The sequence below is a fragment of the Gambusia affinis genome, linkage group LG10 (assembly GCF_019740435.1).
Source record: "Gambusia affinis linkage group LG10, SWU_Gaff_1.0, whole genome shotgun sequence".
Lineage (NCBI taxonomy): Eukaryota > Metazoa > Chordata > Actinopteri > Cyprinodontiformes > Poeciliidae > Gambusia > Gambusia affinis.
In genome coordinates this window covers 2,114,091-2,132,465 of record NC_057877.1, presented here as the reverse complement: position 1 = coordinate 2,132,465, position 18,375 = coordinate 2,114,091, and the positions used below count along the sequence as shown (strand labels likewise).

The following is an 18,375-nucleotide window of genomic DNA, read 5'->3' as shown; positions in this document are numbered from 1 at the left end:
GTGTGTGTATATATATATATATATATATATATATATATATATATATATATATATATATAAATATATATATATATATATATATATATATATATATATATATATATATATATATATATATATATATATATATATATATATATATATATATATATATATATATATATATATATATATATATATATATATATATATATATATATATATATATATATATATATATATATATATTTAGAAAAGTTACGTACTGCAGCTTTAATTTCACTTAGGAGAGGCTGGTCAGGAGGGACATGGGTTAGAGTTGTTGCTGACTGTCTGACTTGTTAAATGTGGTAAAAGTTACAGGTACAAGTTCAATATTTGCATATGTTGGTAATTTCTTTCCTTAATTCTTTAAATATTAGTAAAATAGATGCTGAATGGTTGATAATCTCATACAATCTATCCACCTCTCTGAGAAAAACTAGGTTACAAATTGACAAATTGAATAGGATTTTCGAGTTGCTCTGAGCTGCTCACTGAAACACTCGTAAGCTAGGACTCCTCAGCAGGAAAACATGGCTTGGGGACGGTTGCATGATGGAAAGTCTCTGGCAGTAGGCTGTCCCACAGGTCAATTGGGGATTTCTCAGTTTTAGGTCTAAAAAGCTTCCCCAAGACACTGTGACAAGAAGAGATGAACAGTATGAAACTGGGAACAAAATTGCTTAATTTTTTACTTGATTTTTATCAATGAGAACTGATTTTAGCAGTTCAGCCCAACCATGCAGAGCTCTATGCCTTTCACGCTCTTTTTCTTTTCTCTTCATATTAAGATGCTCTGTGCATTTGCAATCATGCATCAAGAAAATAAGCTCTTCATGTTCATGTTTTGCACACATGCTCTATATTCTCTTATGTCTTGAAATCATAAAAAGAAGTTGTCTGGCAGCTGGTCTGTCATTGATGCTGATTATATTAGTGAGGGATGAGCAGACCGAAGATCAGTGAGTGGAATGGCAGAGGAGAGCACAGATGTCTTCAGCTAATTGCTGCAATCTCTACTGTCCCATGAGAGCAAGGCCCCACAGAGATGATGGGGCCCTCGGCTGGCATTGTTTGCAATTGTGAAAATCTGGAGCAGGATCAGCACCTTGGGTCTGGTCACTTGGGCAAGTCCTGGAAATTATAATGGAAATCCACATAGCTAAAAATTGGTTTGTATTTAGTCACATTTCAATCACTGTCATTGTTTTATAATAATAATAATAATAATAATAATAATAATAATAATAATAATAATAATAATAATAATAATAATAATAATAATAATAATAATAATAATAATAATAATAATAATTATTATTATTATTATTATTATTATTATTATTATTATTTTACCTTTTTTACTCAGTGAAAAATTATATCTATCTGTATAGTTTACTGTCCAATCCATGGCCAGAGCTGCTCCAGGCTCCAGGATTTCAGCCTTGTGACACCTCCCTTTCTGTTCCCTGAAAGAAGGTAGAGCAGCCATCTGACTCATCCTCTGCCTCTGCATGACGCTGCGCCTTTATAAGAGCAAACACAGCTTTATCAAAGCAGCAGGAACAGTGGCATACGTACTCATCAAGCTCCACTTGATAAGTACAAGCTTCTTGTAAATGGGATTGTTTTAATTTCTTCGCCGTTTGTCAAGAGGCTTTTTTAAAAATTATTTTGAGGTATTTTTTTTGTGTAAAATTTGTTTTTTCTCACTTTGAGGAGAGGAACACCATAAAAAAGCTGGACATCTAGGTAGTTAATGCCGTCTTGGATAATTATTGAGTAAAATGTTCTGTTTTTTTACTTAACAAGTTTAGTTTTTTGGCTTAAGTTGGAGCATCTTACCCCAGTTTAAATAGTTTTTTGTATTCTCAGAATGCTACATGTTTAATTCTTAGTAATTTTTTACATCTTACTTCATCAACTAATTTTTTTTTGAAACATTATTTTTTAATGTTTCTTTTGCACTTTCTCAAAATGGAAATTAATTGATGGATATGCTTTGTCTCGATTCATATCTGGGAGTGGCATCACCGCTAACATCACAGGGCAGATCTGGTTACAGAAAGTAGAGGAGTTGTCATTAAAATTTGTTCGATTAACAAGAATAAAATAAAATTAAAGGAGTTACCTGGCTGAACAACTGAGAAGAAAACCTTAGAAATCTGGAAGAGGAAACAGGAGTGAAATCAGACAGGAGGTGTGGCAACAGAGGAAGGGAGATTGTGGATGCTGCCCACACCCTGAGATGCTGTGCTGGCTGAGGGAGGACGAGATGTCGGTTCAGGAACTGCTACAACGAGTGCAGTGTGTTGTCACACATGTCGGTGAGTCAACATACATCTCTCCCTTGCTTTGTTGGTCTGCCTGTTTGTCTTTGTCCGTCATTCAGTTTTACTCAGTAGGAATATACAGAGCTTTTCAAAAAAATGCAGCCTTTGAAAAAGATGTCCCATCGTATGACAGAACATGTGCTGGTACGTGCAGCATGGCAGATTAAAAGGATGCAGGCAATGGTTACTCTCTCAACAGGACCACTGGGAGCTGAAGAATGCAAGGGAATGCTTTATATATATGTAATTTGTAATTTCTGCCAGATACAGATCCAGTTATGACATTTTATGTATTTTTACAGAATATAGTTATACAAATGCATGTTCAACATTTATTGATTTCATTAAACATCATTAGATCAGTATTTAATAGACTTAGATCAGCAGCATTCAGCTGTCATCCTTCCTCTCTACATTTATTATATTTGCTCCTTTTTCCATCGTTTTTTTGCTCCTTCTATTCTCCTTTTGATATTTTCCATCCTTTGCTTATTCTTCCTTTCTGGACCCTCCCTTCTCTTTCCTCTGTTAATGCCTCATTCTTTCTCCTACCTTCCCTTCGACGGTTCTTCATCCGGGTAATTTTCTAGCTGGCAGTGAATTAGGTTAATGTGCCACGCTGGAGACTACTGCACAGTATTACTGCACAGCATGCACTGCACAGGAAACTGGGGGTTGGGATGCTTGGTGAGTGGGGGGTTATGAAGAGAGTTGCTATGGAAACTAAATTTGAGGGGGAGAGCTGATATATTATGTTTCCATCACAAGGTCTGCTAACCTGATAACTGGCTATTGCTCATATTGTATTCCTATTCTTATCAGCATTGATTAGTGTCTTGGACCCTCTTATTATTCTCATCTGCCCCTAACAGCCAGCTAATATCCTATTTTTGCTGATACCTTTAGTTTTTCCTCTCCTTTTATTAACTTTCACTCTATCTGTCAATATTATCTAATTGTTCTGTTGGTTGGGGATTCCTTCTTTTCATTATATGTATTAAATATAATATATAATGTTCTATTTAAAGTCTGCTTTAAATCACTACATCAGTTAAACTTTATCATACCGTAGCTCAGGCTCTCCAGTCAAACACACTGTAAAAAATGAATTTAGGGGGTTATCAGATTAACAAAAGAATATCATGTACTTTTAACTAAATAATTTCAGGTTTCAAACAAAAGTGTGATACAATCATGTTGGATAAACTAGAGATTCAACAACTTCACGTTTATGAAATTTAATCATGTTGAGATAACATGATTCATTATAATCAGACTGATATAGTGCTGAAGCTGAGTGAGATGACGGGATGTCACACGAATTCACGTGAGACAATCGTTTTTGTCTCAACTTGAATAACGTATTCAAGTTGACATAACGTAATTCAATTTAGTCAGATTCATTTCCCTCCGAAAGAGGGTTTAGCGAGATCAGGGGATCACGAGAGATTATGAGACATAACTGTTTTGCTCCTGGGAAGACTTCAGAGTGGTTTTAGTTACACATTAAACTATAGATATTTGTTTTTGTCTGCAGGGCACTATTGGCATTTAAGAAAGGCACTGAAACAGTTCTTAAATTTCTTTCACCATTTAAGAACTGTAAAAAACGTATTTTTTTAAAAACCCCCCACTTTTTTCAGAAAAGTCTTTGAATTAACGTAATTAAATCATGGAAAGGATTTTCACATGATTAAATAGCTTTCTTTCAGCATGAAGCATGTTTGTTGAGCCAACTAAATTTTTATGAGTTGGATCAACTTAATAAGTAGCGTGAAGGTATCACTGTAACATAAGTTGGTTTCTCAGGCGTGCTGTGGTGGCGCAGGAGGTTAGCACACTACACGTTTGGAGGCCTTAGTCCTTGACGTTGCTGGTTCAACTTCTGGTCCTGGCAACCTTTGTCGCATGTCCTCACCCTGTCTGCCTACTGTCTCAGAAAAATACGAGCCACCAGCACCGCAAAAACTCTTCGGAGAAAAAAAAAAAGTTGGTTTCAAGTAAATTATTTGGTCCAAAGCATTGCAAATTAGTTGGGCTGGCTCTTTTAAATTATATTGGGTCCAACTACAGTAAATGAGTTGAATCAACCTTAATAAATTAAATTGAACCAACACATTTGGTTTAAATTGGAATAACCGTAATATATTAAGTTGAGCCAACACGTTTGATTTAGAATCACCCATAGAATAACCATAATAACATAAGTTGAGCCAACACAATTGCACTACATTGGAATAACCTTAATAAATTAAGTTGACCTTACACATTTGCTTTAAATATGAGTAACAGAATTACATGGTGCTGAAATAAAGCAAAGTAATCAGGTGGAAAACCTTTCCATGATTTTTTTATGTTCATCCAAAGAGGTATTTTTTTCAGTGCACAGAATTAAAGTTCTTCTGCAAAATCCAACAGTAGAAGTGATTGAACCAGAACCCCAAAAAGTTCCAGTTTTTCTTTTTATACCATAAAGCTTTAACAAAAAATAAAGTAAAAATACCAAGGCATGGTGTCATACAATTTGCAATGTCTTGGCTATTGATGTTGAATATTTAGTGTATTATAAGTTAATTTCAGGCTTCCAAACAAATTTTTAACATTACTCTTTGAAATTAAAGCTGCAACAGACAATTATGAAGTTTTCACTGATTACAACATGGAATGAAGTATCTGAGTGACTGTCTGATAGAAATATTAGCAATCACACAAGGTTCCTTAAAGTAAATGGTGGCATTAAAACTATAATGATGGGGTTGTTTGAAATCAGCCACACAGAATCATGGTCTCATCTGTTCTGAGCAGGGGATGCAGCTGAGCATCCCTGAGATCTGTTCCAGTACTTCATTAGTTAAAAGTTATCATGTCAGATAACCTTAATAGTTCCAAAATTTGTCAGCAAACGTACAATATATATTACAGATTTGTCGTGATTCACTAGCTTAGCATGAGGTTTGTCAGTGACAAGAAGAAGAAAGTCAGTATCTGAAGCAGAATTCAAAGTATAACAATCTACTTATAACTCTGCTGTTCCATTGACAGGAGTGGTTAGTGCTGTTCTCAAATCATTGCTATCCAATCTCCCCACCCCCACCAGCCTCTGACCAGCTTTCACCCTGTTGTCTGTGTTCTGTCTGCTTCCTCTTCCTATATGCTGCAAGGGAGGTCATATGGGTGTCCAGAGACTGTATATCCTCTGGAATGTGTTTGTCTTCCATACAGTTGATCGCACCTGACCACAACAATAGGGTTGGTCTTCAGTTGGTCTTTAATTTCACAGTTTGGCCTAATTTTCTCTCTTCTTACAATTGCACTAAGCAACTCATGACTGAGCAGATCAGCACAATCAAGTTGAGTAAGCTGGTGAGACTGCAGATGAAAAGTGAATAACTGCACTCCAGTCTTGCTGACTTAGAGAAGTTTTGGTCATGCAAAACCTACTGACTACTTCTCCAATAACCTGTGCAGAAAAATGTAACTGACAAAATGTAATGCTGTTTAAGGAGTTCTGAAAGTAGTTCTCAATCACCGAGGTTAATTGATAAAGTTAAACAAAGTGAAGGTGAGGATGTGTCTTAAATGAAAAGAAGGGTTGTTGGTTGCCACTCCAGGGGGGTCTCAAAGACTTAGACTGCTACCCTCGCGACCCAATCCAGGATAAAGAAGAAGATGAATGGATGGATAATCAAGTAATTGATTTATGTATGATTTATCATATTTATCACCGTAAATACAATGACAGCAAATATTAATATTAATAATAATAACAATTCCTCGAATGACGTGAGTACCTTAATTATTAAAATTCCTCGGGGGAAATTATCTGCCTCAAAGCTTCATAAGATTTTATTTTATTATTTACCGCTCCATGTTCAGATAGTCAGAATAACGGTCACAACATATGTGTGGTGGTACGCTGTCATTTATGTTTTTATGTGTGATGAAGGAGCCACATCCAGTTGCTAACATGGACAAAAAAGCTATAAAAGGCTGGGCAAGGTGAGACTTCATCTTTAAATTGACCAAAGATGAATACATAAATTAAAAACTGGTTTATAAGTCTTTGTGAGCCTGTTGCTTTATTATTAAATTGAATAGCATTTCATATTTTTGTATAATTTTGTCCAGGTTAACTTAAAAATGGAGCTATTATTTTTACAGGTTAATTTTCTATACCACAGAAAAGTAATTGTTAGGGATGTGCACATATGAAAAATTGGGCCAATGTTGACATCCAATATTAAAACTGCTGCTATGTTAAAATATAGTACCAATATTTTGCTATATCAAATATGTGCAAACTCGTCTTTTGCATAGTGCTTAATTTGTTTTGGGAGAGTCAAATTGAAATTTCTGTGTCCTTCAAAATGAGATGCAGATATCAAAGTTAGGTTCCCTAGACTCAGTGAGAGACTGTCTGGGTGGCAATAATTCCAAGTAGCTTATTGTCAATTGAGATACATGGACAAAAAGTACAGGTCATTAACCAATTAGTAAACAGCTGGGGTCTTCTGAGCTCATCATATGAGCTACTACTCAGTCCAACGGTCCAGAACAGTTGTACAGCTTTTCTATAATAATTATTATTACCATTACCTTAATTTACCAGGTTTGTCCCATTGAGATCAAAAGATCTCATTTACAAGAGAGACCTGGCCAAGACTGGCCGGATATCAAGAGGGAAACCCCTTCCAATACACTCAGTTACAGCACAGTCACAATAACAAACTAACAATAAATGACTCAAGTAAAACAATTGCACTACTGCAACTTGAATCTATCATGGTCTTAAACACATTCAGAGAAATTAGTGTTCTAAATTTAAGCTCTGACTGCTTCATGGAACAGCTCAAACTGTTCCATGAAGTTAGAACAGAAAGCTAGAAGCTTTCTTCCCACTTCCTATTCTAAAATGGGGAACATTAAATTTTAGAAGTTTTGAGACAGGAGGCCATAGGGCCTGCAGCTTAAAGTTAACAAAGATTAAAGATTGATAGAAAGGTAAATTTAGTCTTTGTCATATCACACATAACAACTCTGAAAGTAACAGTTACTTGATTCTGCTATAAAATGACACTGCCTGGAAAATGTATATGTCATGTTTTGGGTGTGGTGTGGAGGTGAGGCAGAAACGCAGATGGACCGTTAAAGTGAAATGATGAAGTTTAATGACAAAAACCAGAACGCAGGGAACAGGTACCACAAGGGAACAGGACGACGAAGTATGACGAGGATCCGACAAACACACGGAGACACAGGTGACATTAAATACACATGAGGTAATCAGGGAACGAGACACACCTGGGAACTAATCACGGGGAGACAGGACAACACAGAGACTCAGACACACAGGAAAACTAGAAATAAATACACAGAAAAACACAGAACACAACAGTACCCCCCCCTTAACGGGCGGCTCCCAGACGCCCAAAAACTGAAACACAACAAGGGTGGGTGGAGGGGAGTTGGACGGGGGGCCAGAGTCCATGGAAAAAACGAAAAACAACCTATCAAATAGGCGGAGACACTAGGGTCCAAAGTCCAAAAAACAAAAACAAAACAAATCCAACTGGGTGGGCGGAAACACAGGAAGGCGGGAACCATGGAGGAGGTCAGGGGGCCGACCTCGGCGCAGGAAGCTGGAGCCACGGAGGCTGTCCGGCGGCCGTCCGCGGCGCAGGAGGCGGGAACCACGGAGGCTGTCCGGCGGCCGTTCGCGGCGCAGGAGGCGGGAACCACGGAGGCTGTCCGGCGGCCGTCCGCGGCGCAGGAGGCGGGAACCACGGAGGCTGTCCGGCGCGCCGCGGCGCAGGAGGCGGAACCACGGCGCAGGAGGCGGGAACCACGGAGGCGGTCCGGCGGCCGTCCGCGGCGCAGGAGGCGGGAACCACGGAGGCGGTCCGGCGGCCGTCCGCGGCGACGAGGAACACAAGGAGTCTCGGGACTGGCACTGGGAAGGGGCTCGGGACTGGCACTGGGAAGGGGCTCGGGACTGGCACTGGGAAGGGGCTCGGGACTGGCACTGGGAAGTGGCTCGGGACTGGCACTGGGAAGGGGCTCGGGACTGGCACTGGGAAGGGGCCTGGACTGGCACTGGAAGGGGCCTGGACTGGCACTGGGAAGGGGCCTGGGACTGGCACTGGAAGGCCTGGACTGGCACTGGGAAGGGGCTCGGACTGGCACTGGGAAGGGGCTCGGGACTGGCACTGGGAAGGGGCTCGGACTGGCACTGGGAAGGGGCTCGGGACTGGCACTGGGAAGGGGCCTGGACTGGCACTGGGAAGGGGCCTGGACACTGGCACTGGAAGGGGCCTGGACTGGCACTGGGAAGGGGCTCGGACTGGCACTGGGAAGGGGCCTGGACTGGCACTGGGAAGGGGCCTGGACTGGCACTGGGAAGGGGCCTGGACTGGCACTGGGAAGGGGCTCGGACTGGCACTGGGAAGGGGCCTGGACTGGCACTGGGAAGGGGCCTGACTGGCACTGGGAAGGAGCTGACTGGCACTGGGAAGGAGCTGAAAGTCCGCGAGACGCCTGGGCCGCTGCGGGGAAGTCCGCGAGACGCCTGGGCCGGCTGGGGAAGTCCGCGAGACGCCTCGGGCCGCTGCGGGGAAGTCTGGCGAATCGCCTCGGGCCGGCTGCGGGTGAAGTCCGGCGAATCGCTACGGGGCGGCTGCGGCGGAAGTCCGGCGAGACGCTGGGCCGGCTGCGGGGAAGTCCGGCGGCGCTGGGGCCGGGTAGCGGAGGGGTGCCGGCGGCGCTCGGGCCGGCAGCGGAGGTGCCGCGGCGCTTCGGGCCGGCAGCGGAGGGGTGCAGGCGGCGCTCGGGCCGGGTAGCGGAGGGTGCGAAGCGGCGCCGGGCCGGGTAGCGGTGAAGTGCCGGCGCTGGATCCGCGGGCCGCAGCAGGAGTGCCGCGCGATCTCGCCGGTAGTAGAGGAGTGCCGCGCGGATCTCGGGCCGGCAGTAGAGGAGTGCCGCGCGATCTCGGGCCGCAGCGGAGGTGACGTTCGGAGGGCGAAGGGGCCGGATCCACCGGGCGGCTCACACGCTGCTGTCTCCGGGTGGACTGCGGAGGTGGTTGATCCGGGAAGCGACGAGGGGCCGAGTTCATCGGCGGCTCACGCCGCTTTCTCCGGACTAACTGCGGAGGTGGTGGTTCCGGCAAGCAACGAGGGGCCGAGTTCATCGGCGGCTCACGCTGCTTTCTCCGGGCGAACTGTGGAGGTTGTGCTCCCCGGCGGGAAAAACGGCCGGGAGCGAATCCGGGGGGAGCCAAGGCCAGTCTCGTCCCCCGGAAAACCTCCCGGTCCAACTGGGCCAAAAATATAGCTACCTCACCTCGTTTGTGGTCGGATCCTTCTGTCATGTTTTGGGTGTGGTGTGGAGGTGAGGCAGAAACGCAGATGGACCGTTAAAGTGAAATGATGAAGTTTAATGACAAAAACCAGAACGCAGGGAACAGGTACCACAAGGGAACAGGACGACGAAGTATGACGAGGATCCGACAAACACACGGAGACACAGGTGACATTAAATACACATGAGGTAATCAGGGAACGAGACACACCTGGGAACTAATCACGGGGAGACAGGACAACACAGAGACTCAGACACACAGGAAAACTAGAAATAAATACACAGAAAAACACAGAACACAACAGTATACGGTAATTCTGCTCCTTTTAACAACCATAAAAAATACAAGTTTTCTATACAACAATTAAAAACATAAAATCTGCAGGTTATGCAAATGTGTTTAAGTTTGTGTTATTTACAATGCGTGGCTGTGGAAAATATGGAGAAGGTTATGAGGGGAAGGAAAGCCTGGAGAAAATATGGAAGGATGCAGAGAGGAGGGGAAGTCCCCGCCACGTAATGACATATTGTTGAGAATATTTGTGTTAACTGTGGTAAAAAGCAGAGTTGCTAAGCGAATCACAGGTTTACCGGGAAAGATTCAGCTCCCCCTTCGATGAAAACACTGCTGCACACACATTCTATGCTTGTGTACTGCAATTGCATTCAATTGTACTAGTTAAAGTAGTACAATTGCACACACACATTTTCACAGTCCAGTGACCTAAAACACGTAGAGGTGTGGAGAGGTCCTGCAGTTGCCCCGAGGACTAGGATGTGGGAGTGTCTGTGGACCCTGCGCTTCAGTCGATGTTTTGCTTGTGTGTGCCGCTTCTACTGGACTGAATGCTGGCACAGCTGTGGTTCGTCTGCACACTGTTGGACAGAAAGAACAGCAGCAGCATGGGATCTGTAATATGTAAGTGATGACTGCGGTAGCTGCTGGTGTGTTTGTCTGTGAAGCTAACTTTGTAATGAGAGGTCAGGGTACGGAACAGACATGCTGAGTTTCAATTTGCCAGTGTAAAAGTCGGTCATGTCCACAGGAGAGCAGAGAAGCTGGTTAGTGGGTCAAGTATGAGATGGAATTTGTTTCAACTAACTGGAACCTGGCACTCATAGGTAGCACAATTGGAATTATAAATGAGTTTCTTGTCTTGATGGAGAGAATATTGGGTAAAAATGTGTGTAAAAGTGATACTAAGTCTGTATAATATAGAGACTAGTGTGATTAGATTTAGATTTTCCCTTGAAATCTAATTTTATTTTCTATCTTAAAAATTATTTTGTTTAGATTTTCTCTCAAAAAATAGCCTAAAGGTGAGAATGTGTATTTGGTGTTGATAGAATTGCCATTTTGAGTGTTCTTTAAAAAGTTTCTCTAAATAGTTTGCTAGACATGTTTGCCCATTACTCCTGAGAGACAGGTTTTATAGGGCTTTGCATTCACACAATCTCCAAATCCAATCCAAAGCCGATGTTTTATTTTCTATTTTTCCATATGTGACCCTCATCTGGATTTTTCATGGCAGTCTGAACAGCATAATTGCAGTTTTTTTTTTTTTTTTACTGGAATTAAACTTTTACTTTATTGGAGATGAAATATTCTGTCCTTAGGAGAGGTGCTGACAGATTAAGTCAAAGGTGTTCTTTGGCAATCTGAAATTATGAAATAAGTTTATCAGTGAAACATATCACATCATTCGTGGTTCTGACTATGTATCCAAACAAACTTCTCTACAAAAGTTGCAACAATTTTCCATAAAAGGCCATGGCTATTTATTGTGCTTTCTTTTTGCTTATTCTCTTTATTCTTGTTATGATCTTGCAGTAATACTGTTGGTTCCCATCGCTCAACAATTGATCCACAGAAGACAGCAATCCATTCTTACTTCTGTAAACAGAGCACTGCTTTCTGTATGCAGGTTGTAAACTGTTCACGCAAAAATCTGATATACTAAGCAGTCTGAATGACCACAAAAATTAATAATAAATAAATAAATTTCAGGATTTTCAGCATTAAAACATTGAGACCTGCTGTGTGCACATAGCTGCCTACAAACATCTTTTCTGCTATACCTAGATTTCTTGTGAAGCTGATGTCAGAGCCCATCACTATGAAGCAAACTAAATCTTTCCCAGTTTTCTGGGAACTCACACTTATGTAGTAGTACACAGCTAACCTGTTCTGGTCTAGGTTAACGTTTTATGACATGGCATGTTATTTTTCTGGAGGTAGCCATCAGAAGATAGGTACACTGTGGTCATAAAGGGATGGACATGGTCAGGAACAATACTCAGGTAGGCTGGGGCACTGACACAATGCTCAAAAGGTACTAATGGGCCCAAAATGTGGCAGGGAAATATTCCCCACTCCACTGCACCACCACTACTAGCCTGAACCATTGATACAAAACAGGATGGATCAATGCTTTCATGTCCATCCTGGTAGGGCCAAATTCTGACCCTACAATCCGAATGTCTCAGCAGAAATCAAGACTCATCACACCAGACAACATTTTTTCCAATCTTCTATTATCCAATTTTGGTGAGCCTGTTTGAATGGCAGCCTCAGTTTTCTGTTCTTAACTGACAGGACTAGCACCTGATGTGGTCTTCTGTTGCTGTAGCCCATCTGCCTCAAGATTTGACATGTTGTGCATTCAGAGATGCTCTTCCTCATACCTCGGTTGTAACTAGTGGTTATTTGAGTTACTGTTGCCGTTCTTTCAGCCCAAAGCCTGGCCATTCTCCTCTGATATCTGGTATCAACAACACGTTTGTGCCCACAGAACTGCCACTCACTGGATATTTTCTCTTTTTTGGCATTCTCTGTAAATCCTAGAGATGGTTGTGCATGAGAATCCCAGTAGATCAGCAGTTTCTGAAATGCTCAGACCAGCCTGTCTGGCACCAACAACCATTCCACGTTCAAAGTTACTTAAATCACCTTTCTTCTCCATTCTGATGCTCGGCTTGAACTGCAGCAGATCGTCTTGGCCATGTCTACATGCCTAAATGCATTGAGTTGCTGCAATGTGATTGGCTGATTCAACATCTGAGCTAATGAGCAGTTGGACAAATGTACCAAATAAAGTGGTCGGTGAGTGTACATTGATTGTACCCTTCCATGGATTTAAGGTGACGTTCCTCCATGTTGATCCCTGTCATGTTCACAAGGCAGTTAACTATGTAGTAGTAAGAGATTAGAGGCAGCTTGCCTAAGCTCTTATTTTCTTATTTTCCTTCTCCGTCTCATTCATGTTAATCCTGACAGCAGCAATTTTGTTCATGTGTCATCTTCTTGCATGTTGGTCAAAAGTGGTCTTGGAGCCATGTGTCCACCATTCATTGCGCATGCACTCGCCTGCTAATATGGCACTGATCACTTTTGGTTCAGACTTGTGGGCATTATGTATAATTTGTCACTTTACAGTAGAGGAGACATATGTTATTTGTCTGAGCCATGACCCATTCTGTGTTCTGCATTAACATTCTCAGGGCTGTACCTCTGTCGATTCTTTGTATTTTAGGAGGTGATCATTTGTATTCATGTCAGTAGCTTATATTTGTGAGAGCAGAGACTGAGACACAAAGCAGACTCTTATCTCCAGCTGCTGTCATTAGACATCCTCTAATTGTTTTCTTTTCTTCACGCCTTCTTCCTGAGAACATGTTGCCCCTGCCTCCACACCTCCTCTCTCCTTGACCTTGACAAAAATAACTGTAAATAAGATTTACAGGAAGTCACACAACAATCTATTCCAGACCATCATCTGAAGCTCTGCAGGCCTGTCTGATTTAAATTCAATGTTCAAGACTTTAAGAAAATCAATTCCATGGGAGAGGTTAAAGGCCGAAATCATTGCTGACCAAAAAGAACACAAAGATATGACTGACATTTATCAAAAACTTCTTAATGACCTCCAAGAGTTTTGGGGAAATATTCTGGAACTAACAAATCAAAAGTGGATCTTGGACTTAGATTTATTTTATTGTCATTGCACAAAGAAACATAGGTAAAATTGGCAATGAAATGTCATCACTTGGCCACCGGAGCACACACAGAAGCAGAAGTGTGCCTTTTCTTACGTAATAAATATATACTAAATAATTGCTAAAAATATATATCAAGCCGTTTTAGCCCGTTTCAGTGATGGGATTGTTGAGAAATCTGATGGCCAGTGGGAGACAGCTATTTCTGAGTCTGGCTGTTCTGCAGCAAATGCTGCAGAATCAGATGCCAACCAGATGGACAGACCATGGAGAGGATGGATGGAGTTACAGAGGATCTGGTTTGCTCTTGCTACACAGCATCTGTGTGCAGCGTCCCCTATCCTCACCTTGGCTAGGGGATAGAGACCAGACTGAGATACTGCTGATCAGCAGGCTCTCAATGGTTCCTCTGTAGAAGGTGGAGAGGATGGGAGGCGAGAGGGAAGCCCTTCTCATTGGTCTCAGGAAGTGCAGGTTGCTGCTGTGCCCTTTTCACCAGTGAAGTGATGTGAGTTGTCCAGCTGAGGTTGTCTGTTGTCTGAACCCCCAGGAACTTAGCACTGCTGACGATCTCCACTGCTTTGCTGTTAATGAGAAGAGGTGTGTGGTTCAGTCGAGACCTTCTGAAGTCGACATTGATCTCTTTTGTCTTGTCGACGTTCAAGAGCAGGTTGTTTATTCTGCACCACTCCACAAGATGTTGTACCTCTTTTCTGTGTAGCCCTCACTTAAGCAATGTTAGTAAATAAGTGAGTTTTGGGTTCTGTGCTTCAGTGTATCTAGGCCTGTCATGATAGCAAATTTAATTCTCAAAAATTATTGCGATAAACGATAATATTGTTTGAACTCCTTTTTTCACTGATTTAACAGAAATGACATAATAATGCATGCGATTTCCTGCCAAAGATAGACACTTTATTTTCAAAAGAACACTTAACACTGGAACTGATTAAATAAGCAAAACAACCAAAAACAAAAATAAAAAGGATTCTTGGTCTCCATTAACAAAAATGTACTTGAATAAAAACACCAAAGTGGAAATAAATACTGCATCCAACCAAAAGAGTGCAGATTATGAAGTCTTTACACTATATTGCCCTTCAGTAATCCTTAGATTTAAATAGAGAAGACTGGCACATCCGACTATCTGATGCAATAGTTCACACTACACATTAGTTCACACGTACATTTTCCCCTTATAACAATCTTAGAACGTTGATCGTTCTAAGATTGTCGCTTGCGATTTTGTAACTGATCGTGTGTGGTGTGTTACGGTAGATGTCTTGGCAGCTCCGATCTAAAGCATGGATTTTCCCCAACTGGGAGCATTAACGCAGCCTGTTGAATGTGACAGGCAGCCAATCAGAAAGCGTGGATTCTCCTCCGTGCTTTCTGAGGGGAAATTACAGAGGAGAATCCCAGCGCAACCCCAAGTCCAGCAGACATTGGAGATGATATGTCCACATGTCACATATCAACCACATTATGTGACATGTCAATGATATGTGTTTTATAAACATTAATGTTTATAAAACATTTCGTGCAAAGAATATAGAAATAACAAGGTGAGGAGTTGGAGCGAAATTGCTTTGCAGTTGATGAACCCAGTAACTTTTCAGCTATTCTTCATTAACGTGACATAAATAGGTTATAATGATTTTCATTCAGTCAGGACGTTACACTGACACCAGAGCCACATACATTGCAGGTAGATTGTAGTAAAGCATTGATTAATTCATCCATCCATCCACGCGACCCCGGATAAGGCCGTGTCCCGACCCCTTATCCGGGGCTCTTTGAAGTTTCTTGGGTATGGGGGCTATGGTGGAAGTTATCAGGCAGGATGGGACTGTAGACAGGGCTAGGGACTGGTTGAAGATCCCGGTGAAGACTCCAGCCAGCTGATTGGCGCAATCTTTCAGGACACGTCCAGGGACGCCATCAGGTCCAGCAGCCTTCCTTGGGTTGACGGCCCATTGATCTTGTTACTGGGAGAGCACGATCCTGGACTCGAGCCACCAAAAGGATCTTCCTTCATAGAAGAGGCTAAGTTTTGAACTAGGTAAAGGGCACATTTTTTTCAGGTCTGGGAACACTTTGCAATTTCTTGAAGTGAGCTGGAGAGTGTTGCCAGGGAAATGAATTATTAGGTTTTTTTTCTGTTTCTGCTTACTTTGCATTCCAGTCTTAGATAAGTGGAAGACAGTGACTGGATACAAAAGCTTCACTGTGCCAACTTTTGGGAAAGTGTTGGTCATCTTAGATAAATCAAATGAATATATGAGGACAAATAAAATGTGGTTGCTAAGTCAAAATTTTTCATTTAACTGAAATTGCAAATTTTTTCTTGGTACACTCTTTACTCGTAGAAAGAAGACCATAAAAGTTCACCATTGGCAGTCCAGGATGACCCAAACATCAGAAAATGCTGCAGACACAGACAGCAACACACAAGCCATTTGCCAAGTGAGACATCATAGTCTGCAAAAGTCAAACATATCACTCCGGATTCTCTTTCTTCTCTCTGATTCTCTTTGTCTCTCACACATACACTTTTTCTCCTTCCTTTTTTTTTTTTTTTTTACATCAGCGCCCGCCCAGCTCTCCTTCAGAAGCTCATTGGTTGCTTGCAGCTCAAAGCAGAGCTGTTTCACAGCTGGATCTGGAAAAACTGACCACAAGCACATGTAACAGCCCTAGCTGCATATGTATGGGACTGTGTTTTGTTGCAAGTTTTTTAAATGTGACAGGAGGTTGAGGGAAACTAAGATTTGTTAATCTGGACGTTCAGAATGGCTTTGATGATGATGGTGATGAAGACACGGCTGCTGCTGATGGACCAGGGTTGGATATTTGATCTTTGAATCATCTTATGGAAGAGGAGTTTGTTCTCTGTGGATTTACTCTTTTGCATGTACTACAGCCTCAGAGTTGACAACATGAAGAGAGTGAAAAATGTTATAGGTAAAGTTCACACACTGTGGTTTCAGACATCTTGACATGACATTTTTGCCTAACACAGAGAATTGTAAAATAAGTGTAACCATGTTTTCTGTTCAGGGTACTAAAGCTTAGAGTTTGAGCCATTGTTGGAAGTTTTTCTTACAGTTTTGTTATGTTATGCCATATAGAAAACCATGCAAAAGCATTAAAGAAAAAGCAAACCCCATCCATCTGACATGTTTGCTCCATAAAAACAGAATGTTTTTATGGAAACCCTTACAGACTCTGATGTAGTGTTCAAGGCCCCCTTGTTCTTCTTGAGGCCAAGTCGACTTTTATAAACAAATGTCATTTGATTATTCATAAAACAGGTCACTGCCACTGAGATGTGTGGAATTATTTTGAGGTAAATTAGAACCTCATGCATATCTTTCTGTATCTGCTACTTATCGGCTGGCAAATCTACAGTCTTTACTAGGTGTAATTGCCAAGTATACAAAAAAAGATCCAGCAACATTTTGTTAATATTATATCTAATACATGCTTTTATTAGTATTCACATTGACTTCCTTTTGTTCAGGGTTTCTCTCAAATTTATTTCTGAGTAGCTATTGGCTTTCACAAAGTTTTCATTTACGGTACTCTGTCTCCTGGTGAGTTTCTAAACTGTTATGTCTTCAAATAGTCATCAATCTGCTCCTTCCCTTTCTGCTTTGCTGTCTCAACAAGAGGAATATTCTGTCTGTGAACGCCTGGCTCCTGTTGCATAACAATTTATACATTTTGTTTCTGCAAATTTCCTGGATACTCCATCTGACCAGTCTTTGATATTTTTTTCTCAACCTATTCTCCAAATTTGCCTGATTTGTAATGTGTATAGGTTGCTAATACTAGTTTGGACCAACCTAGTCTTAGGTTGGACTAATATTTTCTTTTGACTTCTTTTGACTTCTGAGCTATATTTGTTTTATTTGGTTAGCATAAATTCAAACATTCCTCAAAGATTTCTGTCCATATCGACATAACAGCATCAGGCAGTTGCAACAAATTTGTCAGCTGTGTATCCATGATGACAATCTTCTGTTCCACCATGTCCCACAGATGCTCTAATGGACAGATATCAAGTGTTTGAACAGGCCTTTGGAATTCAGTGAAATCACTGTTAATGTAACATTTCAGCAAAATCAGCCAGAACCAAGCAGAGGCTTGTCACAGAGCAGGTGAGGATAATGTAATCAGTAATCAACCTGAGGGAGGGCAAGTAAGCTGTCAAGGCAGAGCTGAAATCATGAGGGTTAATTCAAAAAACCATGTTGAAATGACTGAGACTTTAATTATCTGCATTCATTACCCTTCATGAAAACAGCTAGGGATACACAATATTTCGGCACTAATGCTGGGATTGACAGAGTCAATTTTTGAACAAATATTAGTATCAGTCTGATGAATATGTTATATACAACATTGGTAAATTTTGGCCATAATGTATTAATACTGGATATCAGCTCAAATTTTCATATTGGTGCATCCCTAATTCAAACAACACTTAGTTGGTTTTGAGCAGCCCAACGTCTGTCCACACCAACACACAAGCAGCAACAGTGTAAGGCCTTGTATATATGTAACCAGGTCTTTATAAAAATAAATATCAACCAGAGGTCCCACTAGACTTTTTTGTTGGCTGTCATTTTGACTAACTGCATAAAAAATATTTCATCACATTCTA

At 41.4% G+C, this 18,375-nt stretch overlaps 1 protein-coding gene across 5 annotated transcripts in view; it reads left to right on the top strand.

Annotated features, from left to right (window-relative positions):
* Positions 1 to 1,493: 1,493 nt before the first annotated feature.
* mcf2l2 (MCF.2 cell line derived transforming sequence-like 2) overlaps positions 1,494 to 18,375 on the top strand; it is a 93,571-nt gene continuing 76,689 nt past the window's right edge. For 3 of the 5 annotated variants that reach the window (XM_044129829.1, XM_044129827.1, XM_044129826.1), the window contains exon 1: positions 1,494 to 2,348. In XM_044129829.1, coding sequence (XP_043985764.1) covers positions 2,270 to 2,348 — 79 coding nt within the window. In that variant the 5' untranslated portion in view covers positions 1,494 to 2,269. The remainder of the gene's footprint in view (positions 2,349 to 18,375) is intronic. The other 2 variants (XM_044129830.1, XM_044129828.1) reach the window with 1 other exon arrangement.